This window comes from Rhinopithecus roxellana, chromosome 10 (genome assembly GCF_007565055.1).
Source record: "Rhinopithecus roxellana isolate Shanxi Qingling chromosome 10, ASM756505v1, whole genome shotgun sequence".
NCBI lineage: Eukaryota > Metazoa > Chordata > Mammalia > Primates > Cercopithecidae > Rhinopithecus > Rhinopithecus roxellana.
The window spans coordinates 91,393,002-91,418,691 of record NC_044558.1 but is presented as its reverse complement, the minus strand read 5'-3'; the positions used below and the strand labels follow the sequence as shown (position 1 = coordinate 91,418,691).

The following is a 25,690-nucleotide window of genomic DNA, read 5'->3' as shown; positions in this document are numbered from 1 at the left end:
CTCTGGGCCTCAGTTTCCCATTCTGCAAAAGGGAGCAGGTGGATCAGATGCCGTCTTCTGGAGTCCCTTCTAGCTCTACAATTCCACGCTTCTAGGAGCAGCTCTCCTCATACCTGTCATAGAGCCACTCCAGCTGGCTTTCAGAGATCTTCAGAATCTGATCCCTACTCCAGCCCCCTAGACTTCCAGACCCCTGCCCACTTCTTCCTTGTTCCAACCCGGAAAACCCTTCTTCCCAACAGATTCAGGTCCCATTCTCTCTACGAGGCCTACTTCTACCCTCTCCATAAAGCCTACTCTGCCCCAGTCCCAGCTCTAGCCCCTTTGGCTCCTAGGAGGTTTAGAACTTGTTTGAATACATCTTGAAGACCGAAGCCAAGTCCAAAGAAAGAGTTGTTCTATGAAAAACCAGGGCCTCAATAGTTTCAGACAGTAATGGCACTCTCAAGCCTTTCTTTGTAGGTGGTTGAGCTTTTATGTGTGTTTCTCAAATTTCTGTGGTTTGCATACTATCTTGACAACGTTCCCCAAACCTTGTTACCAGCCATTCTGCTATTCAGTTAATATTTCCTCTTTAATCAGTCTTAATTCCCCTCCCTTCATAGCTTCCTTCTTTTCTTCCTTTCCTATAACTCAGTCTCATTCTGAGCAATAACATCTATGAAATCACAGGCCTGATGTGTCCATGGGTCTGTGCACCATCTAAAATCTGTAATTCCCATGCTTTAGAAGGGCAAGACATGAGGACTGCTTGAGACGAGGAGTTTGAAACCAACCTGGGCAACATAGTGAGATTCCATCGCTGGGCATGGTGGTATGCACCTGTAGTACAGCTACTTCAGACGCTAAGGCAGGAGCATTGCTGGAGCTCAGGAGTTCGAGGCTGCAGTGAGCTATGATTGTGCCACTGCATGCCAGCCTGGGTGACAGGGAACGACCCTGTCCTACATAAATAAATAAATAGTTTTTATTTAAAAAAATCCTTTGTCACCAATCTAAGGGTACTGAAATTTGGGGAAATATTAGTTTTTAGGATTATATATTTTTTTAAGCCACAGATTGATTAACCTTTCTAAATAACATTGGCACACCCTTTAATTGGTCTGCTTGAGACAGGATGTTTAAAAGACTTTATGCCTTGTGCTTCCCATAGCTCCCAAATTTTTATAATAAGCAGTGATTGCTCCTGTAACTAGAAACCATTAAAAAATGTTGGAAAATAATGAAGACATCATCTGCGTTTTCCAAACACAGGGAATTGGGCCAAGAGCTAGAGGTGGGAACGGCCAGACATTTGCCAAGCGAATCCAAAAGTTCTTTCTGTGGAATAAGTGCAAGGTAATGCTTAACTATCTGTAACCCCACCTCACTCCCTTCTTCCAATTGTTGGAATTAGAGGAAATTTCATCCGTCCTGCTTTTCTCCCATAGCCAGCTGTCACCGGGTGTGTAGGGGACAGGAAACAGGATTACAAGATTAGCAGTGAGCCTGCCATTCCTGCCTGGCTGTTATCAAGGCTGACTCTGGAGAGTCATATTCCCCACTTGCCACTACTGACTGCAACCTGGGGGTTGGGAAAATGACCCAAAATAAATTCTGAACAAGGGCAAAATTGGGAGTAGTGGGGAGTTGTCCCCCAAATTAGTTAAATTTTACTGAATATTAGACTAGGAATCAAGCACTCAGTAGGCCTTTGCTCATATAATTTTTAAGGAACCCTAGAAAGTAGAGGCTATACTTATCTATGCCCCTTCTGTAGATGAGAATACTGAGGTTCCATGAGGTTAAGTCACTTACCCCAGGGCACATACTGATAAATGCAGAGCAAGAATTGACCCCAGGTTTGTCTGACTCCAAAGCCCTCTGTTGGAACCACTCTTCTTCACTCTTTCTCCTTCCCCAAGGACATGTCCAGAGACCTTGGCCAATGACCTCGTCTACTCCCCCTACCCATCAGTGGTTAGTTCAGCCCTCTGGTTTCTGGGGCAACTCCTAACATGGCCACAAAGACACACATGGCTCTTAGGCTGAGTGGTTTGACTCAACACGTCAATTACTGGCTTTCTACTGATGACTAGCCAAACTTTCCTCCATTCCATCTGCGAAGTTCCTACCCATTAAGGACACCTAGTCCAGGCCCTCAAGCCATCTACAATACCTTGACAGATGGTTAGAACAGCCAATTTAGGCCAAAGAGGAGTCATCTGCCTAAATATATAAACAGCTGTGTGACCAGCCTGGGCAACCGGGGGAGATCCTATCTCTACAAAAAAACACAAAACTTAGCTGCATGTGGTGGCATGTGCCTGGTTACCCAGCTCCTTGGGAGGCTGAAGCCAGAGGATCACTTAAGCCTGGAAGGTTGAGGCTGCAGTGAGCCGTGATCGAACCGCTGCCCTCCAGCCTGGGCAACAGAGCGAGGCCCTGTCTCAATATCAATCAATCAATCAAGAAGTAAGTAAACAAACAAAATGAACATGTGTTTAGAACTTTAGGAGAGTTGGCCAGGGGCTATGGATAATGTCTGTAATCCCAGCACTTTGGGAGGCTGAGGCAGGAAGATCACTTGAGTCCAGGGGTTCTAGGCCAGCCTGGGCAGCATGGTGAAACCCTGTCTCTACAAAAAACACAAATTTAGGCCAGACATGGTGGCTTATGCCTGTAATTCCAGCACTTTGGGAGGCCGAGGTGGGTGGATTGCCTGAGGTCTGGAGTTCGAGACCAGCCTGGCCAGCATGGTGAAACCCCATCTCTACTAAAACACAAAAATTAGCCAGGTATGGTGGTAAACACCTGTAATCCCAGCTATTCAGGAGGCTGAGGGAGGAGAATCGTTTGAACCCAGGAGGCTGAGGTTGCAGTGAGTGGAGATCGTGCCACTGCACTCCAGCCTGGGTGACACACGGAGACTCCGTTGCAAAAAAGTAATAATAATAAAATTAAAACATACAAATTTAGCTGGGCACGGCAGTGCATGCCTGCAGTCCTAGGTTCTTGGGAGGTGGAAGGATCACCTGAGCCTGTGGATGTCGGGGCAGCAGTGAGCTGAGATCATGCCACTGCACTTGAGCCTGAGCAACAGAGTGAGATCCTATCAAAAAACAGAAAACAAAAAAGCTTTAGGAAAGACTCCCTTGATGACTGACATCTGAGCTCTCACATACCTGCACGTGCCCACCTGTCTCTCCTTTCATGGCCGGCTGTCATCTGTCCAATCAGCTTCCCAAGTTCTGGGCCTGAGTCGGACACAGAAAAGCCTGGAGGGCAACTGGTCAAGTTTGAGTGGCTGATTCCCAGGAGGGGTCCTGGTGGGAGACATGGGCTGACCACACAGTCTGTGGCCAGGGAAAGCTTCTTGGAGGAAGGAAAAGCTACAAGGAGACCCAGTGATGGCTGGGAGATGACCTAGTGAGAAGGAGGGGAAAGAGTTTGACGCAGACCAAATGTGTGTTCGAAGGGGTCAAAAATAAAGGAGAGGACACGGGTTTGAAGCCTTTCCTTTAGCATGATTGACACATATTAGGGGGACACTGGTGAAGGACAAACCTAGCAGGGTGGCCAGGCCAGACGGGAAGGGCATGGCCAAGCAGGCAAAAGACTCCAAACCTTATACCAAGGGCAACAGGGGGCTTGGACATGTTCTCCATTGCCAAGAGACCTTGCCTGATTTGTGTTTTACAAAGATCTCTTTGGTGGCTGCCTAAAGAAAGTCCCTAGAGGAGACAAGGACTGAATTTAGGTCTCAATCAGTTAGGAGGCTGGTGGCGGCTAGAGTTAGCACCCTGGCAGAAGAGGGCTGAATTCTGAGTTATGCTAGAAGGTATGATCAGTAGGACATGCTAACTGGTAAAGTTTGAAGGGATGATTCAAGACACCTTAAATCTATTATTCACCCCCTGCTCTTGACCTTGTAAAAAGGAGGGAAGCAGTGAGAGATGATGAAACCCTTTGATTGCAGGCTGGAACAGGCGATTTTCCTTCAGCTCCCACCTGCACAGCAGGAACTTGGCCTGTAGGTCTGAGAGGTGACTCTGTTTGGCAATGACTAAGCTACCTTAATGGCAAATCACCATCAGAATGGGATAGGAACAAAAAGTTGGCACTCTGAGCCCAGGGTCATGAGTAATCGAACCTCTCTCAGCTAAAACACGGTATTTGTTGTCATCTTTTCCACTGACCCTATGACCCAATTTCAAAATGTAGATGCTTAAAACCAAAAATAAATTTTAAATAGCAAACTCAGAACTTGTCTATTTTAGCCACAAAAAGTACCTTGTGAGTCCACAATCTTGAAGGAAACCAATTTATACAAACAGGAATCCATAGGAAACCAATTTATGAAAACAGGAACATGTGCACACCTGTACCACACTGCTTGTTTTCTTTAATGTTTGGAAACACGGTCATTGTCTTGTTTTTCTTTAATATTTGGAGACAGGGTCTTGCTATGTTGTCCTGACTGCAGTGCAGTAGTGTGATCATAGCTCACTGCAGCCTCGAATTCCTGGGTTCAAGAGATCCTCCTGCCTCAGCCTTCTGAGTAGTTGGGGCTACAGGAACATGCCACCTGGGCTAGCATTATTTTTCAAAAAGCACGCAAAATTTGACCTGATAAGCCTACTATCTAAAAACAATTTTTCCATTGCATGTATTTCTAAACCTAATATTAAAACCACAGATCTAAGATCTTTCTCCCTTTCTGTTCTTATAGGTCTCTTATCTTTCTTTGAATGAATATATCTGTCTATCTGCCAGACTCTCCCTTTCCATGTCTTCCAGAAAGGATAAGGAAAACATCCGAAATGATCTCATTTTATTTTGAAACACTAAACCCACCAAACAGAAAAAAGAGAAAACACACACACACACATACACACACACACACACACCACACACACAAACCTTCTTGGTCAGAGGGATCAAGATGTATTTCTAATTCACTTGCCATATGGTAAGTTATTTTGGAAGCACATCAAGAGGTAGAGAGAATGTTCCACAAAATTGGCAATGCTTGTACAATCCTTTCAAATCAGACCAAATTCCCACTAAGTACATTTGCTATAGCCCTTTCTATTCATCATATCAGCAACTATGACCACAGGATATGTAAAAATACAGAGCAATTTTTAGCACCAGCTTTCAATCCTCCAGTGCCCTGGACACCACATGGTATCAAGTTTGTCTGTATTTCACCCTCAGGAAATCAAGTCATTAACTTCTCTTTCATTTACCAAGAGCTGTTGCCAAAAAAAAAAAGCATTCATCGGCTGTGACTTATGGGAAGAAAAAGAGAAAGTGTTTCCCTACAGAGAGAGAGACAGCAGAGAAAGAAGAGAAAGCTGTACCTTCTGTTCCCTGGGAGAATGGAGAATGCCAAACTCTTTGTACCTTCTCTCCACTAGAAAATGTATTCTCCAGGTTGCCCAATGGTGTCAACCACATGTGGGGGTTAGCAAAAAATGGGACAGAAGAGGCTCATTCTCCCCATTTCTCTGTGCCTGGCATTCTGTGGGCAGGAAGGCTAGTGGAGGGAGGTGCTGGGTTGCTGCTGGCTTACCTGGGTAATTTGAGGGGTATGTGTGGAGGAGAAAGTTGAGGAATCCACTTTCCTACCTTTGCATTCTTGACATTCTGTGCAGCTCCATGTCATCACTGCCCCGAAATCCTTTGGCAAAGGGATTATTCTCGATCTTTAATTGCGTGATCTGAAGGAAAGAGGGAGAGAGAGCAAGCTGGTTTTCACTTGATTGCTGCAAGACCACCTCGGGACATGAGCTAATAATAAATGTCATGGAAATGCAGCCTCTGGCAACCAAAAGAAGCAAATTAAGCCAGTCACGTCAACGGGACCCACCACTTCATTCAAGTGGAGGCTTTGAAAAATGTCCTCCATTGGACTGCTTTTAAAAGGGGGAAAAACACCTGGATTTGGTTTACCCGTTAATTGGAGTCATACTCTGCATCATTCCAGCCGGGTTCCTTTTTTTTTTTTTTTCCAATCTTGCATTTGGTGTTTTAAACACCATCTAGTCCTCAATACTCAGTACCCCCTCCCCTTTGGAAAGCTGTGCATGCTGACATGATTGTTGCACATCCGGCAGCGTGGTAACCTCCATTTGAAAGGGTTGACTCCATCGTGTGTTTCTGCAGGAAACATGTCTTGATTATTGCATTCAAAAATACTATTATGCCTCTTTTCATGTCCATTTCATAGTTTTGCAGATAGCATTTGCTAGCTCTGGTAGAAAATAGTGTCTAATGAAATAAACACCAATATGTATAATAATAACATATATAATAGCTACTGAACAGCACCAAACCTCTTTAACGTCCAAAGGAAAGAAGAGAGGGTTCTATCTTGGAAATCTGTGTTGCAACATACAAGGCGTAGTTACAGAACAGGGTCTTTTTACACATTTTGGTTCCAGGCCCAGAACTTTAATTTACTCCATCAACACATTATATTAGTGTGAATGTACAGTAGCAGACCCAGGTGACAGAATGCATCCATATGGAGTTTGCTAGAAGTATTTCCTAAAAAACTGCATGTGAACTGAATTTTCATAGAGAGCATAGAGAATCATGTTATATACATGAGAGCAGCATGACTCAAACTTCCATCATTCAGGGTTTTCTTTCACTATCATTGCCATATCTATACAGCACCTGTACGCTGGCTTAATATTTTTATTTAAGTCAAACCACTTTTAATTTACATTTATTTCACACAAATATGATGTCAGTTCTTTGTATGACAAACTAGAATCACTTGCTATTCAATAAGAAGAAAACAAACATTTGAAATTATCTCTACTCATATCCAAAGCTTGCCTTCTCTTTGTTGCAAATGGGAATTAGACACTTCTAGAGTAGTTAACACAAACCAGTACTGAACTGAGACTCTCTCTCTAATAGAATACTAGAAAGATAATTTTAAAAAGAACAACTTTCAGCCAGGCATGGTGGCTCATGCTTGTAATCCCAGCACTTTGGGAAGCCACAGTGGGTGGATAACTTGAGGTCAGAAGTTCAAGACCAGCCTGGCCAACATGGTGAAACCCCATCTCTACAAAAAATACAAACAAACAAACAAATAAATAGCTAGGCATGGTGACAGGCTCCTGTAATCCCAACTACTCCAGAGGCTAAGGCAGGTGAATCACTTGAACCCAGGAGGCAGAGGTTGCAGTGAGCCGAGATCACACCGCTGTACTCCAGCTTAGGCAACAGAGCAAAACACCATTTCAAAAAAAAAAAAACGAAAGAAAGAAAAGGAAAGAAAAAAGAAAGAAAGAAAGAAAGTTTCTCTGTTATTTCATCATATTCAAGTATCCCTAAAAATCATTTAGAGTCTATCCCAGTAGTATAGTTACAGATTTAGGAAACTATGCTTGATAAATGAATATACCCTCTAATTTCTTCATTTGAAGAGAGGAGGAATTCTTGTCTGTTCTGCTTTCTGGAAGAGATGACCTACAAGGTTTACCTCTAACCCCAAGACTCTATATTGAAAGTAAAATTATTGTATGTATGTGTACCCATGTGTATTCACCATAAACACAAACATACAATTAATAGTTTAAGATATATGATTCCAACTATACAACATTCTAGAAAAGGCAAAACTGTGGAGTCAGTTAAAAGGTCAGTGGTTGCCACAGGTCGGAAAGAGGGAAGGATGAACAGGCAGAGCCCAGAGGATGTTTAGGGTTGTGAAACTACTCCCTATGATACTATAAAGGAGGATACACGTCATTATGCATTTGTCCAAACCCATGGAAGGTACAACATCAAGAGTGGGCTCTAATGTGAACTATGCACTCTGGGTGATGATGATGTGTCAATGTAGGCTCATCAACTGCAACAAATGTTCCACTCTGATGCAGGATGTCCATGGTGGGGGAGGCCGTGCATGTGGTGGGGAGAAGCTATAGGGGAAATCTTGGTATGTTCTGAACAACTTTGCTGTGAACCCCAAACTGCTCTAAAAAATGAAACCTTTTTGTTTTGTTTTGTTTGGATATGGGGCCTCAATCTAACACCCAGGCTGGAGTGCTGTAGTGCAAACATAGCTCACTGCAGCCTCAAACTCCTGGGCTCATGCAATCTTCCTGCCTCAGTACCCCAAGCAGCTGGGACCACAGGCATGCACCACCATGCTGGGCTAAATTATTTTTATTTTTATTTTTATTTTTAGTTTAAGTTGAGATGAGGTTTTGCCATGTTGTCCAGGCTGGTCTGGAACTCCTGAGCTCAAGCAATCCTCCTGCCTCGGCCTCCCAAAGTACAGGGATCACAGGCCAAGCCGCTGTGCCCACCAGGTTTTCTTTGTTTTTTTGTTTGTTTGTTTTTTGCTTGTTTTTGTTTTTGTTTTTTTTTAAATGGAGTCTCACTCTGTCACTCAGGCTGGAGTACAGTGGCACAATCTCGGCTCACTGTGACCCCCGCCTCCTGGATTCAGGCGATTCTCGTGTCTCAGCCTCCCAAGTAGTTGGGATTACGTGTGCCTGCCACCATGCCTGACTAATTTTGTATTTTTAGTAGAGAAGGGGTTTCACCATGTTGACCAGGCTGGTCTCAAACTCCTAATCTCAGGTGATCTGCCTGCCTCGGCCTCCCAAACTGTTGGGATTACAGACATGAGCTACCATGCCCAGCTGAGCCAAGTATGTATGTATGTATATATGTATGTATGTATGTATGTATTTATTTATTTATTTTGAGGCAGGGTCTCACTCTGTTACCCAGACTGGAGTGCAGTGGCGTGATCATAGCTCACTACATCATTGACCTCCCAAGCTCGAGTGATTCTCCCGCTTTGGCCTTCCAAAGTGCTGAGATTATAGGCATGAGCTGCTATGGCTACCCTAAAGTCTATTTTAAAATATTTTAAAAGTATCCGTGTGTGTGTGTGTGTGTGTGTCTGTACACATTCTCCCTCCCTCAACCTTTTTTTTTTATTTGGGTTTTCAGAAAGACAGAGTCTCACTATGTTGCCCAGGCTGGTCTTGAACTCCTGGGCTCAAGAAATCCTGTAGCCTTGGCCTCCCAAATTGTTAGGATTACAGGTGTGAGCCACCACACCCAGCCCATTTTTGTTTAACTGTGTCTATTCCTTTAGCTTTCAGATTATTTATTTATTTATTCTTTATTTTTTGAAACAGAGTCTCACTCTGTCGCCCAGGCTGGAGTGCAGTGGCGTGATCTCAGCTCACTGCAACCTCCGCCTCCTGGGTTCAAGCAGTTCTCCTGCCTCAGCCTCCCCAGTAGCTGAGATTACAGGTATCTGCCACCACACCGGGCTAATTTTTGTATTTTAGTACAGACAGGGTTTCACCATGTTGGCCAGGCTGCTCTTGAACTCCTGGCTTCAAATGAGCCACCCACCTTGGCCTGCCAAAGTGCTGGGATTACAGGCGTGAGCAGATTGGCCTCAGATTTTTTCTTGACTCTTCTGAATGAGTAGAAAAATCTATAAAATCCTTTTGGAAAGTCGTCTTAAGATGTGTACTCCTGCATTCACTTGTATTTTAAGAGTCTAAACACCCAACACCTAATGGGACTTTTCTTTCTCACGCAGGCTTTATCACAATGAAGTTTCACCCAGTTGACCATAAATCATCTTTTAATGGACTTGCAAAAAGTTAAGGAGAAATAGGTCATTTAAAAGTGGATGAAGGACATCTTTTCCTCCCACCCCCCACCCCGCCCCACCCCAGTCTCAGAAGTAAATGTCAAAGATGGTGAGGCTGTGACACCAGCATTTAGTGAGGATCTGAGCATCAGAATTAGTGCTCAGTCCATGATGTCCACTGAGAACTCAGAACAAAAAATTGCCCCAAGGAAAGAAGAAAAGGGAGAATTTTATGTTATCAGCAAAAACCTTTTGCTCAAATCCATTCCTTACACCTCAAACAGATTGGCTGTTCCTAATCTTGTGCTTACCATCATAGCTTGCAAAAATATGATTGCACAGAACAAGCACATTTCTTATATATTCACTTAGGTATGTTGATCTTTACGTGTAACTTCTTTTGGAAACTGATTATAGATGCCTATATGACCTAAGAATTATCCTTGAGAAATGTCAACATACAACATACATTATCTGCAGGTCAAAATATCTGTCCACTCACATACTACAGCCATGTTTATTAAATTCCCTTCCTAATATGCTGTGTGTTAGATCGTGGACACACAAACTGATACACCTGGATTTCCCAGTTCCACCAAAAGACTTCAGTAAAACTTTCTTCTATTCACCATGCAAATGTACTCCCTTCAAAATCAACGTAAAACCGGATATCCGGGAGAGATTTGGGAGTGGGGGAAAAACAAACATAAATACCAGCTCCAACTGAGACAGAGGTTGTAAAAATTAATGAGAATAATTGTTGTGAATTCTTGCTTTTGAAAAAAATTTTTTAAAACCCTCACGAGGACCAAAAATCTTAATTATGTCTCTCTATTAAGGGTTCATTTCCTGGTCCCAACCAGAAAGCTCATACCTCATAAATATAGACTCCTTACACAATGATTTAAGCAGGAGGAAAATGCCTTTTAATGGCAAAGTTAAGTTAATATCTGGGGATAGACATTGCTTGCATACACAGCCATTGTTGCAAGAACAGGGAAATGAAATGCCCATGTGACCTTTTTTAACACCTAAATATTTCTAGGGATTGCTCTGGGAGCTGCTGACAACTGCAGTGAAAACTTTACAAAAACGTGTTTCACAGAATGAACGTCGCTGGGGAAGATTTGAGTTTTTAAATATCTTTTTCAAGCTGTCAACCACCTGGGGAAATAAGTCCCAAATCCAGTCCGAGATCACAGCTGGGCTGAGGAAATGTGTCTCGTCATTAGGGGCCCTGTGGTATATGGGTATGTGATTGTAGCCTAAGAAATGAACCCTGTAGCATACCTATCTCCACCTGGTACCTACATCCAAGTAGAGAAAGATCATTCTGAAGGCAATGGGCCCTTTGACCTTAAAAACGGTGGTCCTTAGTTTTCCAAATTGTCTTGGCAATTTAATCACATGCATTGCTTTTCTTTCCCTGCTCATTTATCCAAGGCAAAACGCTAGATAAATAGTCCTTGAATTGATGACATGATCAGGGAATGAGCCAACTAAACCACAAAGACTAATATTTGCAGTTGTTTTTCAACCACAGGAATAAGAACTTATTTAAATTCCCAGTCTTTCAGATTCTAAACTAGCCAGGAAGTTAGAATGAGTAAGCAAAGAGTTTTCTGAAGTCTGCGTTTCGGATGGAACCGCCCTGTTAATAAACTGATCAGCTAAGTAGTCAATCAAGGGTCTCATCAATCATTACTAATGCTCTGCGCTAGCTCTCTGCCAGATCCCGCATGACACTCTTGCCGGGAATTATCTCATTGAATCCTCACAACAACCCTATGAGGTGAGTTCTCTTATTATCCCCATTTTACAGGTGGGGAAATGGAGTTAAATCATTTGCCCAAAGTCAAATAGGTTTGAACCAAAGCAGTCAGCCTCTACAGTCATCCACCTTAACCCTATGCGATGGTGAGCTCAGCTGGCTTCTACCCATGAAGTCAGAAGTCTCAACACCCAGTCCAGGTGGGACAATAAAGTAGCAAGACTGAGTCCACAAATCACATGCAACCCTGGCCCGCTTATTTAAATCACACATCATATATCCATGTGGGAAATGTTTGCAGGGGCCCTGCACTTGACTGGGAAAGTGCACAGTTTTGGATTTGCTCCTGAAAAAGAAAATAGGTGTCTTTGGTGCTCTAAAGTAAGAAGTGGGGGAGGGAAACAGAAAGTTGTCTTCCATGAAATTTCTCTCCCAGATGTCAAGGAATCTGTCAGGCTGGCTAAACAGACCTTTATGCACAGCTCAATCGGGCTCCCTGACTCAATCAATACAGAAAAGAAAAGCAATTATTGTGTGTGAACCCTTAGTGTGGCCATCAAATACACATATATCCAAATGCATATTTGAAGACACACATTCTTAGACACATGATTCCCTACATTGTGCTAAAAAAAAATAATTCACACATACACACCCCATTGGGCAGGCAGGCATTTATGCACATCAATCACTAAATATGTGCATTGGGAAGACATTTTTTAAATAGAAATGTAAAGGGTGTTGGGCATATTCACAAATGGTTGCAGTGACAGTTTCACAGGTATACATATATATACACAAGAAGCTTATCTAATTGTCTATTTCAAATATGGCAGTTTATTGGATGACAATTATGCCTCAATAAGGCTGTCAACAGAGAGAAGGAGAGAGGGAGCGAGTTTTCCCACATCTATCCACACCTGATGAGTCTTAAGACCATAAGCATAAGCACACAGAATTTAGGGTATTTCTTCCAAAGGACCTGAGTACTCAGATGGCTTTTTAAGCAGGTCATTTTTATATGTCTACCCCTTCCTGTCCTCCTGTATGAACCTGAGCTTTCTTGGGGTAGACGGGGCAAAGATACGATATGTTTTTGGAACCCTGTCTGGTCTGAGAGCATGTAAGCATATACATATAGAGGAAGAATTGAGTTTCCTTATTGCTATTTTTTTTTTTTTTCCTGGGACCATCACCACAAAGCTAAACACAGGTTTACACCAACCATTGAGGGAAACAGGTTTCAAGCAGCCAGACTCAAATTGGCCTGAAATAGTTTTACATCTTTCAGGGCATTCGACCCTCAGTTTTGCTCTTGCTGGTTCAACAAGTGGAAGGATGCTCAGAAAAATCCTCCTACCCATTTAAAAAGGAATGGTGTGTTGAGGGGAATGAGTTTTCTTTGCAAGGGCAGGAAACTCTCTCTTGACCTGGGTTCCCAGACAGGTCTCGTGGCCTGGAAAGGACTGTCTATCACAGCTTGGTCTGTTCACAGACAATCTGGATTTGGACATTACCCACAGCATTTTGGAACAGTCCCGGCCTCAGTTGGGGCATTCTCTACCAAGCCAGCCTGCACTGGAATGAACTTCGAGGGGTGACGGGAGGATTTGGGGTGCTAAGCCCACCTCTCACCCTTCTCTGGCCTCTCCTGTCCGGTTCCCATCTCCTGCAGTTCCCCCTCCACTCCAGCCTTGCTGGTGGGGACAGGAGCTATGAAGGAGGCGTTGGAGGGGGGTGGCGTGCACCATCCCCAAATCCATCTAGGTGACCTGCCCTCACAGATCCCATATGGACCCCCCTCCCACTTTGCCCTCCCACAGCCTTCTAAGCCCACATCACTGCTTAATACTCCTAACAGTCTACAACCCCATGAGGGCAGGTGCCCCTCCCCCAGCACCTATTATTTGCCTCTCCAGATTCTAGATATTTTCATAACAAGGCTTAGGAAACATTAAATCCCTCCTGCCACCCGCAATAAAATGAATCCACAAGCACTTGGGTATCTAAGGAACAGAGGTGAATCCTGACAAGTTGAGACAAGCTTTCTCCTAAGGAAAAAGAGAAGATCCTCCCCCTACCCTCCAACCTGCCGCTATAGGCAGCCTGCTCCAAATTTGTTGTCAAGCTTTGAAATGCCGAAACCAGTGCCTGGATTTTGAACCTCATGGGGTCTGACTTTCACACAATCCATCCAGCAGCATCCGGCCCGACACCAAACTGCAGTCACCTTCTACCAAGCAATTCAGGTGTGCCTCCCCTCACCAAGCTGTGGTTCTGCAGGCTCTTGTCTAAGTCCTGGGAATGTTATCCCAAGCTGCTGGTGGTGCAGGTTGCTCTGTTTTCATTTTAACAAGGCAAACCTTGCTCAAGAATGTGGTCTGGAGTCAGTGATTTCTGAAACAATTAGGGAAGCATCAGGAAAGTCCAATCCTAAGGATCCTGGCAACTTTGCCACCTGCACTGTTGCCAGTTGAGTGGCAAAGTTGGGTGCAGTGGCTCATGCCTGTAATACCAACACTTTGGAAGACCAATGTGGGAGGATCGCTTGAGACCAGGAGTTCAAGACCAGTCCTGGCAACATAGCGAGACCCTGTCTTTACAAAAAACAAAAGTTAAAAATTGGCTGGTCTTAATGATGGTGTGTGCCTATAGTCTCAGTTACTCTGGAGGCTGAGCAGGAGGATCTCTTGAGCCTGGGAAGTCAAGGCTGCAGTGAGCCAAAATTGTGCCACTGCACTCCAGTCTGGGTGACAGAGTGAGACCTTGTCTTGGAGGGAAAAATATTAAAAAGGCGGAGAGGAGAAAACTGACCCCAGCAGAAATGATGGCCCCAGAAACGAAACGGCAGCTCCAGAGCCATGCAATAAGCAACCTTTCTTCCCACTAGGCATTTCATAAGGTCAGTGGGATGCCTTCTTGTGGCATTTGAGTGTGTGGCCCATCTATGGTTTGACAAGTTTGTTTCTAACAGGTGTGGGTGCATATGTGTGGTTGTGACTGTCATGCCAAGCCCGTGGATATACTAAAAACAGCTGAAACTCTTAGGCTGCAGCTTTGACCCCACCCCAGCATCCTGGGGTCGAAGTTGGTGACTGCTGCCATTCAGAGGAGCAAAGTTCCAGCAGGAAACCCTTGCAGATTCATGCAAAAGAAAGAGCAGACGGCCCCAGGCACCCGTTCCTGGGCTTCGGGCTTACCTTGTGGTTCTGGTAGGAAGTCACTGCTATAAACGCTGTCTCAGGAAAGACGTGAGTGCAGAACGCTGTATTTTTTGAGCCAAATCCATTATTTTCATCCGCTTTCACGATGTGTAATCTGGGCTGGTATTTGTGCATGGAATTTAGAATAATCTAAAAATAATAAAGAAAATGAGATTGTAAGAAAATCAAAACTCCCTTTGTCTCCAGATAAAACCCTGCTCCCCACCCTCTAAATTCGCCTTGTTATATCGGCTCTCGAAAAATAGATATTTTTCTTCTGTTTTGAAAAGGGGCCAGGGATTTCATTAAAAAGAAACATTTCAAAAATAACAATTTCCAACTGAAAAAGCTGGGTAATATTCCAGGAATCTACCCAAGGCACACAGAGCAGTAAATCAGAATTCTTAATAAAGTTTGCTTAATAAATTAACTCCCTGCATAGGGCACTTCCCACCCCCAACGTGAGCTGAGCAAGTCTGGATCGAGGAATCCACGTCTGGAGGGAAGCCTGAACAGCACTTTTGGATTGAAGGGTGGTGTGGGGGCACGGGGACAAACAAACAACAAACATGCAAATAACCCCCACTCCCCAAATCTCTAAGGGATGCAAGAGAAGATACCAAGTGTTTGGAAAACTGAAATTTATAAAACAAAAAAGTCACCAGTTTGGGGCACAACCTTTTTCTGAGGCTTAGGGTGGGTGATCAGACCTCAAATCCCAGGCCTTTGTTTGGAGAACAAGCAAAGTAGAGTTAGTGAAAAGAGAAGATATTTGGGGGGGCGCAGGTGATCTGCCCTCCAAGGACGTCAGCTCATAAGGTGTGGGGAGGAAGCACCCCTAACACCCCTCAAAGAAGGGGCTGGTTGCCCTGAAAACTCGCTTTCTCCAGCTTTATCACGTTTCAGAATCCATAACCAGAATTATCTCCACTCTTGACCCCAAACAGAACGGCAACATCTGCTTTTTCAGGAATATTCTCTTTCTACTTCCTATCTTCCCCATATTTAGGGGTGCTCCCAGGGACAAGAGGGTTCCTAACTGCTATAGTTGTGCTGTTATTTTTACAACCACCATTATCATTAGGAAGAGGAGGAGGAGGAGGCTGCATGTTCTTGCTGGAGCCGGGGCTAGTCACAGATGAGCATCCTCACCAATAAAACTGGGTTTGTTGTTCTGATGAACTAGGTTTTGATGCTCCCGGGAGGCTCTTAACGCTAATATTTACCAAAACGCTCTGATACATCCCCACCCAACGTGCGAATTGCTGCGTTTAACAGCCTGAAAATCTAGCCTGCTTTTTCCCGGGAGCTGCGGAGGTTGTCTCGGTGATTTTGATTATTTGCACTGATGACCCTGGGGCAGGATTCTTGGACCAACCCCGGAGCCCCGCCCCAAGCGGGTGGAGGTAGTTGGGGGAGGGGAGCCGCGGCCCGGGCGGGGGAGGGACGAGGAACTCTCAGGCCCCGCGGCTGCCCGACCCCGGGCCGCGCGGCTCTAATCTCCGGCCGCCGTGGTCCGGCCGCCTCCCCGGCCGATAGCGACGCCGACCGGGGCGGCGTGGCGACAGAGAGACGCAGCAGGGCCCCGCTGGCCGCCACAGTCCCCGGCCGGCGGGGCCATCGGCCCGGCTTAGCCAAATTGCTTTGACGGCTGGGGACAGTGTGGAGACAGCAGCGCGAGGGCGATCTAATGGCTCCTAATTTCATTAGGGCGGCTCTGAATTAAAAGTCTGGAGTTTGGGGTGGGAATGCCTGGTTTCTAGGCAGTTCTGAGCAGCTCCGAGTCCCTCTCCCCAGCCGGGAAGGTCCTGAACCTGGCAGGGATGCCAGGAATTTGGTGGTGGGGTTGTGCACCTTCCGCAGGCATCCGCCCCAGAGAGACCTCAAAGGCACTCCAGAGGAGCAGAGAAAAAGCTAGGAGCTGAAATGAGTGGGAACCGTCCCACTTCCCAGCGTCAAGGACCACGCAGGACCCCACCCAAGGGTCCCATCCTCCAGAAGAAGCCAGCCCAGAGATGCAAGTGGAACCTTTAGAAATGGCGCCGGTTTTCCCTAGTGCTGGTAAGGTATCCGCTGGGGACTGGCAGATACACAGTCAGAGCGGGTCAGCCAACGCCCACGTAAGCTGAATTTACAGAGCACCTCCTGGGAAGTCCAGCAAGAAGAACTCGTGGGCAAAACACCAGGGTTTAACAGAGCGCCTCTGCATTTGCCGGAAAATGCCTTTCGTGCCCTCCTAGCAGGCTCCACAGAAAGGGAATGGTTCTTTCTCCTCTCCACCCACGGGCCGAGAGCTGCATTTACCCATCAGTGGGGACCCCTGGGATCCTCTTCCCATTCCAGATCCTGGGGACTTCAGTGCTTCATCCCCAAGGCCTCAAAGGAGCAGATTTCTCGTTCGGACCTTCATAAACCATCCTCCCCGCCCTCTTGACCAAATTCATTCCGTCCCAGCCCCCTCCTTTCCCTGAAATTGGCAACCATGGGCCTATCTGTTGCTCCTCTTTGAAGCTACAACCTTACAGGACAGAGAACCCCTTTTGTAATTAGAGAGACCTAGCCGCAAATCTCTGCTCCCAAATATAGGCTGTAGGACCTTGGCAAGTCACTCCCCCACCCCCACCCCCCACCCCATCCCCTGGACTCTTCCTGTACAAAAGTTATGCCTCTCCGTCCTCCCCCTAGGCTGCAGTGAGAATCAAATGCCCTGAGATGAAAGTACACACTTGTATGGCAGAATCATCCAGCTAAAAGTTCTAAACGTTAATTCAGAATGCGTGTTCCGTTCTAGTTATTAATTATCTGCAACGATGAGGTCTGGGGACATTTTTTCAAAAATCAGCGTTTTGTGTTTTGTTTTTCTTTGGGAAGAGGGGTGATGACCCTACTAAGAATCCACAAAACCTACACATTCTTTTGGGTGGTGGGCAGGCTGCACATTCAATACCCTGCATTCAGTTTCAGGAAATTCACCAGTCCCCTCTCTTGGGTCCAATCCAGACTCCAAGTTTAGGACCCCGGTTTAGGTTCGCCCGCTCTGGGCACAGTGTGGAAAGGGAGAAAGCTGGATGTTGAAAAAAACAGATCTCCCCAGGAGTATCAAGCTAAAAAGTGGCACTGGCACCATAGTTCGCCTCTTATGAGTTCATTTCCCATCCGGAAAAGAGGAGGCAGGTGAGCTGGGCTCTCCCTTTCCCCGGAACATCCCAAAATTAAGGCAGGATTGAGAAGTGGGGAGCGAAGGTATATGGCTTTCATTGTGGTCCAGCCTCTGTGCAGTCTATACTGGGTATCCACTGGGCTAGAGGATCCATATTTTCTGCAAGACTGAAACACAGCCCTCCACTCCTAACCACAAATCGAATTCACAGACTCTCCAGGCCTGGAATGAGCAGCTTTAGTCATTCCTCCATCTCTAGGCAAAGGGAGAGGGGTTGGGCCCTAGCGGCAAGGATGCAGTCCCAGACCAGGTGAGCTGGGGGCCATATCTCCAGCCGCCAAGGAGCTACAGACCCAGACTTGGGGAGTGTGGATCACAGGGAGGACTGCAGAGGGGCAGATATCTGCCTAGGAGAGTAGTGGAGACAGAGGATGAAGTAGTAGGAAGAAAAAGAAAGTAAAGGGAAAGTGAGTGAGAAGGTGAAAGAAGTTAACAGAAATGAATGAGAGAAGAAATGAGACAGAAGGGAGGAAAAGGAAGAGGAAGGAAGTCCAGATCAAGAAGGTAGAGGCAGAAAGCGACCAAAGTGGGGGAAAACGGAGGAAAGAAAAGGAGAACAGAGCCAAGAAGAGAGAGAAACCCAGTGAGAAGAAGGGAGAGAGGACAAGAGGGAGACAAAGCGTGGAATCCAGGCCACAGTACTCACATGCCCAAATGGGTCCAGGTGGTTGTTGGTGAGCTTGAGTTTCTGGAAGGAGACGAGCTGCCTCATCCAATGCGCCCCGGTGGCGGGAGAGTCCGGGTGCACGTAGAGGCGGCCGGGCATGGCGGGCTCAGCTTTGCCGGTCACAGACCTAGATGAAGGAAAGGTGTGATTACAAGCCTGGCTCAGAGTCTGGAGGTAGCGCACTGCACCGAAGCGTGCTTCAGTTCACGCACCAGGTGAAGGCTCTTAAGTAGTAGCTGGAAATAATCTGGAGGCCCTCCCGTCTCCCTTAGGTATCTGCAATCCCAGGTGCCCCAGCGTACTTGGTGCCTGGGTCCAGGCAAGCCCCTGGCCCAGCCTTTTCTTCTTACAGCCTCTCACATCCCAGAAACAAGTGGCGGGTTCTGGAGGTCTGGACGTGCAAAAAGCCTTGAAAATTCCTTGAGGGCTTTCAACGGGGACTTCATCGTCAGGCCCCTGCACTGCTGGCAGCCATGGGAACAATTCTACCCAAGAAATGGGCCTCTCCTCTCTTAACTGTTTAACTTGAATACCACGAGCTGATTTTGCAATTTCATAAAAATGCATGTTCAAAGCAGGTAACTCATAAAAAATAACTGTAAATGGTTTTATGCCCCAGAAATACCTCCAGCACTTGGTAACAATACCCTTTGTAAAAATCCACAACCTATGGGTGCAGCGATAGACACAGGCACCTCACTTTCTCTGAGCCTCCGTTTTCTCATCTGGAAAACCGGAGCTAATGGTTGCAGTTTCTTCGTCTGAGAATGGTTAGTAAAAAGCAATGGGATAGGCGGACAGACGCCTTTAGCACACAGTAGGAACAACAACAACAAAATGTTCACTGATTCAACTTCTCGGGAGAAGATTCCACTTTTCTCTCTCCCCGCTCCACCTGCCAACCCAGTGCCTACCATTTATTATCTGCGAATTTGTATCTGTGATCGTCGGCAGGTACAATGTCCATGAGAAGAATGTACTTCGTTTTGGGATTAAGGCCCGTCACCTTCACTTTGTAACTGGGAAACATCCGCCTAAGAGAGGGACGGAGGGAGAGAGGGGGGCGGGAATTAATGCCAATGTTTGAAGGCAGCCTCCATCCATTTTAATGGAAAAAAGCGATTCCTGGAGAAACGTGGAAGCGGAAAATAGCCCCGTTCCGCTCACCGCAAGATCCATCCCGGGTTTCCCTTGAAGTTATAAGGAGGAGAAAGGCGAAGGGAGGAGAAAACAGCAGGCGGGCAACTGTAGGTATCCTAACAGGAAAACAAACCAGGACGCAGGCGCCTTTAGAGAACGGGTTTTGAAGATGCTTCAAAGGGACCTCCATTTCAGCTCTTGCTAACTGCCCTTTTCAGAGCCAGACACCTACTATTAATATTTGTGGGAAGAGGAGGCTTATTAGGTACAAAGCTAGGTGCCGATCCTAGAGGATCTGTCTAGCCAGGTGCTTCCGCCGATCCTCGCGGCGCTAAGGTGTCACGTGTACGCAAGGTGTGTGCGCCCCAGAGACGCACACGCGTGGGTGCGCACAGGCCTCCCGACCTGGCTTTGGTCCTCTGCCCCTGGAGGAGGGGGTAAGCCGCGGTTCCCAGTACAGCTCGGTTAATGACCTCTGATACTGGTCTCTAGCAGTTTATTCCTGAATGCCCCCACAATTTCTCCAAGGCGCCTGACACTCTTCTTTGAAGAGTCGAAATTCCTTGGCCTTCAGCAAAGAAATTCCAGACCCTTCCAGATTTGGTTTCAGAAAAAGCTGAGGCCTGAACTAAGATCGAGTCGTTAGCAAGCCGATGGCCCGGAACTGTGCCGTCTCTGCTACCTTTCTGGCCCCTGGCGCACTCCAAATTTCCCTCCACCTTCTAAGGAGCATGCCCCAGAAAGCAAAGATTCTCAAGGTTGGCCTGGGGGGAAAAGACAAGTTGGCAGATCTGGGTTCACTCGGCGATGATCGGAAGGGTCGAATGGAGGGAGGCCTCTCCCTCCGAGCCGCGGAGCCAAAGCCTCGCGGTGTTTATCAGCCTGAGCGAGTGCGCCCGGAGGCGGAGGCGCAGAAGACTTCGCAGGCCTTTTATAGTTAAACCCTCACGACTCCGGCTGGGGGAAAGAGGGACTCGGCCGTGTCTTTCCTTCCTGGGGGACTAGGAAGAGGACTGCAGTTCGTTGATGTAAACAGTACGCGCCTCCTAGTTCACTCAGGGCTTGGGCCGAGCGGGGAGCAGACTTTGTTTAATTTTAAATAATAATAAATGTCACTGTTGTCAGTTTATTGAGGGAGGCTTCGGCTGGAGAACGGGGGCGGGGGGGGGGGGGGCGTCTGGAAAGGCGGCTCCACCCTCCCCCTTCACACACTCGGTGGCTTGGGCCTACCGGTCGCCTGCTCCACACGCCTGCTCGGGACATCCTCTGGCTTTTTGCTTTGCGGGACGCGGAAGACCAGTCCAGCATGGAAAGGGATGTGGCCAGGACGTCCCCAGACCTGGGCGCGCGCGTACACACACACTCTCACACACTCACACTGACATATAGAGCTGCACCACTCTCCCTCCTTCTCCCCCAGAAGTCTAGCACTTCTAGCTAAAACTCTGCGAGCTTTAAAGGGGAACTCCGGGGCGAGTGTCTTGGCGAAGCTGCTGTGTTTATCGGTGTCTGTATATAGAGCCCGGCCGAGCCCCGGTTCAGTTTCAAAGGCTTCGCCAGCTTTCTATAAACAATGAAAGAGGTAGCGAATACATTCAACGATTCAGAGTTTGACAATCGGGTGGGACCCTGGAACCACTCCAAGGTCAGGGAGGGTGGGAATGAGTGTGGAAGTAAAGAAAACGTCCAAGACCCCTGAAACCTAAAGACCTTCTAGACTCTGTCTTCTTTGGGTCTCTGTTTTCTGTTTTTTCCTTTCCCTCTTCTCTCTTTCCTTCATTACGAATCCAGATAGCACGGTCTCCCAAGCTCTTTATTCTTTTTATGTGTGAGGTGGGAGAAATGCCCAGTTTCCGGACTTGAACTTTTGGAGTATTTCCTCCATCCCAGGAGAGATCAATGGAGGAATCTCCCTGTGCCTCTCTAACCGGGATCTACCTTTCTCTCTTTCTCTCTATCTCTCCCTGCCTCCTCCTCTATTCTCTTCTTTCTCTGTGTTCCCTCTTCTATTGCCCCTTTCCTTCCCTCTTCTCTTCCAAGCCACCTTTTCTTCTTCACCTCTCCCACAATTTCTCCTAGTCCCTCTCTCTACACAACTAACCATCTCACCTTCCAGCTTTGGTTATGATCATTTCCGTGCCCACTTCGTGGAATTTCAGCCACAGTTCTCTTTCATGGAGAAACACTTTGATTCCCTCCATGCCCTGCAAGAAGGAGAAAAAAGTCACACTGACAAGCCCTGGCGGTAGTGGGCATTCCTTCCCCAAACTCCCCCAAACACAGAGACTGCTCCTCCTTCCCACTGGAGCCTGTGGTCTCAGAGGGTAAAAAGTGGCCTCCGCCTACTGTAGAATTATCTGGAGCACCCAATAGCCTCTGCCCAGGGATCCCTATGTAGGCTGAGTCCCTGAGGTTTGCACCAACCACTTGAACCCACAGTGCTGTATTGTCTCCTTCTAATGACACCAGCACAAGGCTATGGAATGATCACCCACCATCAGGGTGCTTCGGAGTGTCACTGAGGAGGACCAGAATAAGCAAAACCCAACCAAACAAACCAAGAAAAACCAGAGCCAATTTCAATCCACTTCACCTGAGATACAGGGAAAAGAAAACAAAAACAAAAACAAACAAAAAACCTAACCTAGAAAAACTAGAAACCTAATCTAGAAAACCACTCAGAATATTCTTATGTAGCTGCTCAGATGCCCACACACCAAACATACAGATGTACAAATACTTGCTTATTCTTGGCCATGGGGGTACAAAAATGAACATATATGAATTTTTAAACTTAAAAATGCTTATATTACCATATGTTCTCACAGTCCAGAATGAAAATTAATCCTAAATATCTATATTAACAAACCCTCCAGGCTCTCCCTGCAAGTAGCTCCATCCACATCCAGCTATTTTGATTATAGGGCAGGCCTGATACCATTTCACATTTTGGCTTTCTGCTAAAACTACATTCATAGAACCAATGCAAATATAAACATATATACACATATATACATATGTGCACACACACACATACACACACAAACTCTTCATTTTGGAATAATTTGCAACAGTTTAAAAGTGGGTTTGCTTTTCCTTAAAAGAAAAAAAAAAATCTGTAAGTTTCCTAAACTGTGTTCATGCTCTGCTTCTCTACAAATATACACACGTTTTCCCGAAACTTAAAGGCCAAAGAAAGAAGCGGGGAAAACCCAGGAAGGACATCGAAATCCCAAGGTAGGGTTTTAGCTATGGGCAAGTGTCTCTTCTGGTGGTCACCCCGTTTCACACCCCCGTGACACCTTATTTAAAAATCACTGGATCTACTGAGGGGCCTACTTGAACGCCCAGTGCGTCCCGGGTTTGGGGCGCAGAGCGCAAGGTGAGGCTCCTCCCTATGCCCGGGCCCAGGTGGTAGCCTGGCGAACCCGAGGCTCCTGGTGCCCTCCGGGCGGAGCCCTGTGCGCTCCCAGCGGCCGGTGATGGCGTGCCAGCCAGCCAGGCCCCGACCGCAAGACAAATGGTGGGGCGCGCGGGTCTAGGCGGCGGCGCGGAGGAGGCAGGAGGAGGCAGGAGAAGGCGAAGGCTACGGGAGATCAGAAGAGGGGTCAAGCCATCGCTCATGCCGGCCTGAAGCGGCCGCTGACCTGGCCCTTATTAAGATGCTGAGGGCCGATTCTACACGTAGTGCAGCGGGAAAGGAATTATCTAGGCCATTGTTAGCTGACCCCAAACAGCCGGATAATTGAGATTTGTCGAACAATTGAAGTAGATTTCAAAAATCCTTTGTAAAGATAACTGTCACAATAAAGTGGATGACAATACTCTAGTATTTGAGGAGACAGGACAGAGAAGGTGGAACTGAGTGGGAATTAAAAGGAAAGGGGGGCCGGGCGCGGTGGCTCAAGCCTGTAATCCCAGCACTTTGGGAGGCCGAGACGGGCGGATCACGAGGTCAGGAGATCGAGACCATCCTGGCAAACACGGTGAAACCCCGTCTCTACTAAAAAATACAAAAAACTAGCCGGGCGAGGTGGCGGGCGCCTGTAGTCCCAGCTACTCGGGAGGCTGAGGCAGGAGAATGGCGTAAACCCGGGAGGTGGCGGAGCTTGCAGTGAGCTGAGATCCGGCCACTGCACTCCAGCCTGGGCGACAGAGCGAGACTCCGTCTCAAATAAATAAATAAATAAATAAATAAATAAATAAATAAATAAATAAAAGGAAAGGGGATGATTACAGTCGGTGGGTTTGTTTTGCTTTTTATTTTTGTTTTTGTTCTGTCCGGGCAAGAGAAGCCGAGCAGGGAAGCCAGACTCTGACTTCGATCTCTGCAAAGGGACCCGAAGCGCGAGGTCTCCTTACCTGCTGGGTGAAGGCGGCCTGTGGGGACGACGGAGACTTGCTGGGGGCCCCGAGCGCGCTCTCGGGTTTCGAATCGCAGGGCAGGTCTTTTGCGTCAGGCTCCAGAGGCGTGTGCGCCAGGCCAAAGCCCTCGTCTGCGTCGGCCATGGTGCGCCCGGGGCCCTGTGCCCGCGCAAGGTTCTGCTCTGAGGACAAGAAGCAGGGGAAGATGGGGGTGGGGAGGAGAGAGAGAGAACGAGAGAAAGGTTGGAGAGCACAGTTCTAGTGACAGGAGGGAGCAGTTTGGCCCCCAATTTCCAGCTACCAGCACCTCCGTTCCCAGCTAAAGGAGACTGCAGAAGGCCCTAGAATTATTACTATTACTAGTATTCCTAGTATTATTACTATTACTTTATGACCAAGCACAACCTCTTGCAAAAGACCCGCGTCAGACCCGGAGGAGGCAGGCCCGCATCTCCCCTGCGCAGGCTCTCCGTGATAAGCAAGCTGCCCGTCAAATTTGTCTGGACTTCTGGAAGAGCCAATAAAGATAAGGCGTGGGTATTTTTGGAAGCCACTGGGTAGGAACCAAAAACAAAACAAAACAAAAACCCAGTGTCCTTTAGAGAATTTCTTTCTTCGCCAAATTACAAGATGCCGTCGCAACTCTTTTTATTAAACCTCACAAGAGGAATAGTTTCCTGCAGCAGGCAAATATGTGTGAAGTAACCCGCCTCTTGCAAAAACAAAAACACAGGAGAGGGGAACGTTATGCAGATTGAGACTAGGTTCAAAAGAGAATTCACATACATCTTTTACCATTTACAGGCCTAACATTAAAAGTCCTTTAAAATTAAAAGTCCTTTTCTTTACCCCAACCTTAAGTAAGATTCGTTGAAAGATAAAAAATAGCCAAACAGAAGACTGTATGAAGAAAGCCACCGTGCAGCGGTTCTGTGGGAGGCTCGTCACTGGGTGTCCGCCACCAGCGCTCTGCAGCCGGGTCGGGGATGGCGGGCATTTTGTGGAGTGACCAGGCTGAAGAGGGTTTCTCTGAAGGGGCTTGCTAAAACTGCAGGCCCAGGCTCAGGATTGGCGAGGACAAAGTCACTATCGGATAAGTCCTAGGCTGGAGGCATTGAATCTGCGGCCCGGGTCACCGCAATGAACAGAACGGCCAGGGTTTGCAGGCCGTTAGAATACACAAAATAACAGCCGCAGAGCTGTTCAAGCCCAGTGAGCCTGTCTCCTGCTCTCTGATCTCTTTCCAATCTCCTCTATACTCAAGTAGGAATTCCCCCTAAAACGGAAAGAGTTTCGGAAGCGGACACAAGCGATAGTCCCCCAAAACCTTAGCAGCTGCTTAAGCAAGGGACCAGATCCCATCCTGATCTGCAGTGGCCAGAGATCTAGAAATGGGGCCGAGGAGAAGGACAGCTTCTGAGGCCTGACTCGCAAGCAGCTTTCTTCGCCTCGTTCTCTGGGCTTCAGGGAGGCGGCGACTGGAGCCCCGCAGCCTACTCACAACAAAAGAAAGCAGGGCTGGCGCTCCCACACGCGCTCCCATTCACTGCCGGCCGCGGGGAGAATCCTACCCCGCGCCCTCGCTAGCGTCCCGGGGAGCCCTGGGCTGGCGGAGACGAACAAGATGCGGTTTGACAGAACCAGGCCGTGCTTCCTGCAAACCTCAATGCCGCTCCGCCAGCCGCGGCGG

The 25,690-nt window shown here is 47.1% G+C and overlaps 1 protein-coding gene across 5 annotated transcripts in view; it reads right to left on the bottom strand.

Annotated features, from left to right (window-relative positions):
- Positions 1-25,690, bottom strand: part of TBX5 (T-box transcription factor 5) — a 54,338-nt gene that overhangs the window by 25,674 nt on the left and 2,974 nt on the right. For 3 of the 5 annotated variants that reach the window (XM_010380140.2, XM_010380138.2, XM_010380139.2), the window contains exons 2-7: positions 23,998-24,182; positions 21,745-21,839; positions 19,410-19,529; positions 18,475-18,622; positions 14,606-14,758; positions 5,614-5,705 (exon numbers count right to left, since the gene is read on the bottom strand). In XM_010380140.2, coding sequence (XP_010378442.1) covers positions 5,614-5,705; positions 14,606-14,758; positions 18,475-18,622; positions 19,410-19,529; positions 21,745-21,839; positions 23,998-24,144 — 755 coding nt within the window. In that variant the 5' untranslated portion in view covers positions 24,145-24,182. Of the gene's footprint in view, positions 1-5,613; positions 5,706-14,605; positions 14,759-18,474; positions 18,623-19,409; positions 19,530-21,744; positions 21,840-23,997; positions 24,183-25,690 lie in introns of those variants that run through there. The other 2 variants (XM_010380142.2, XM_030939958.1) reach the window with 2 other exon arrangements.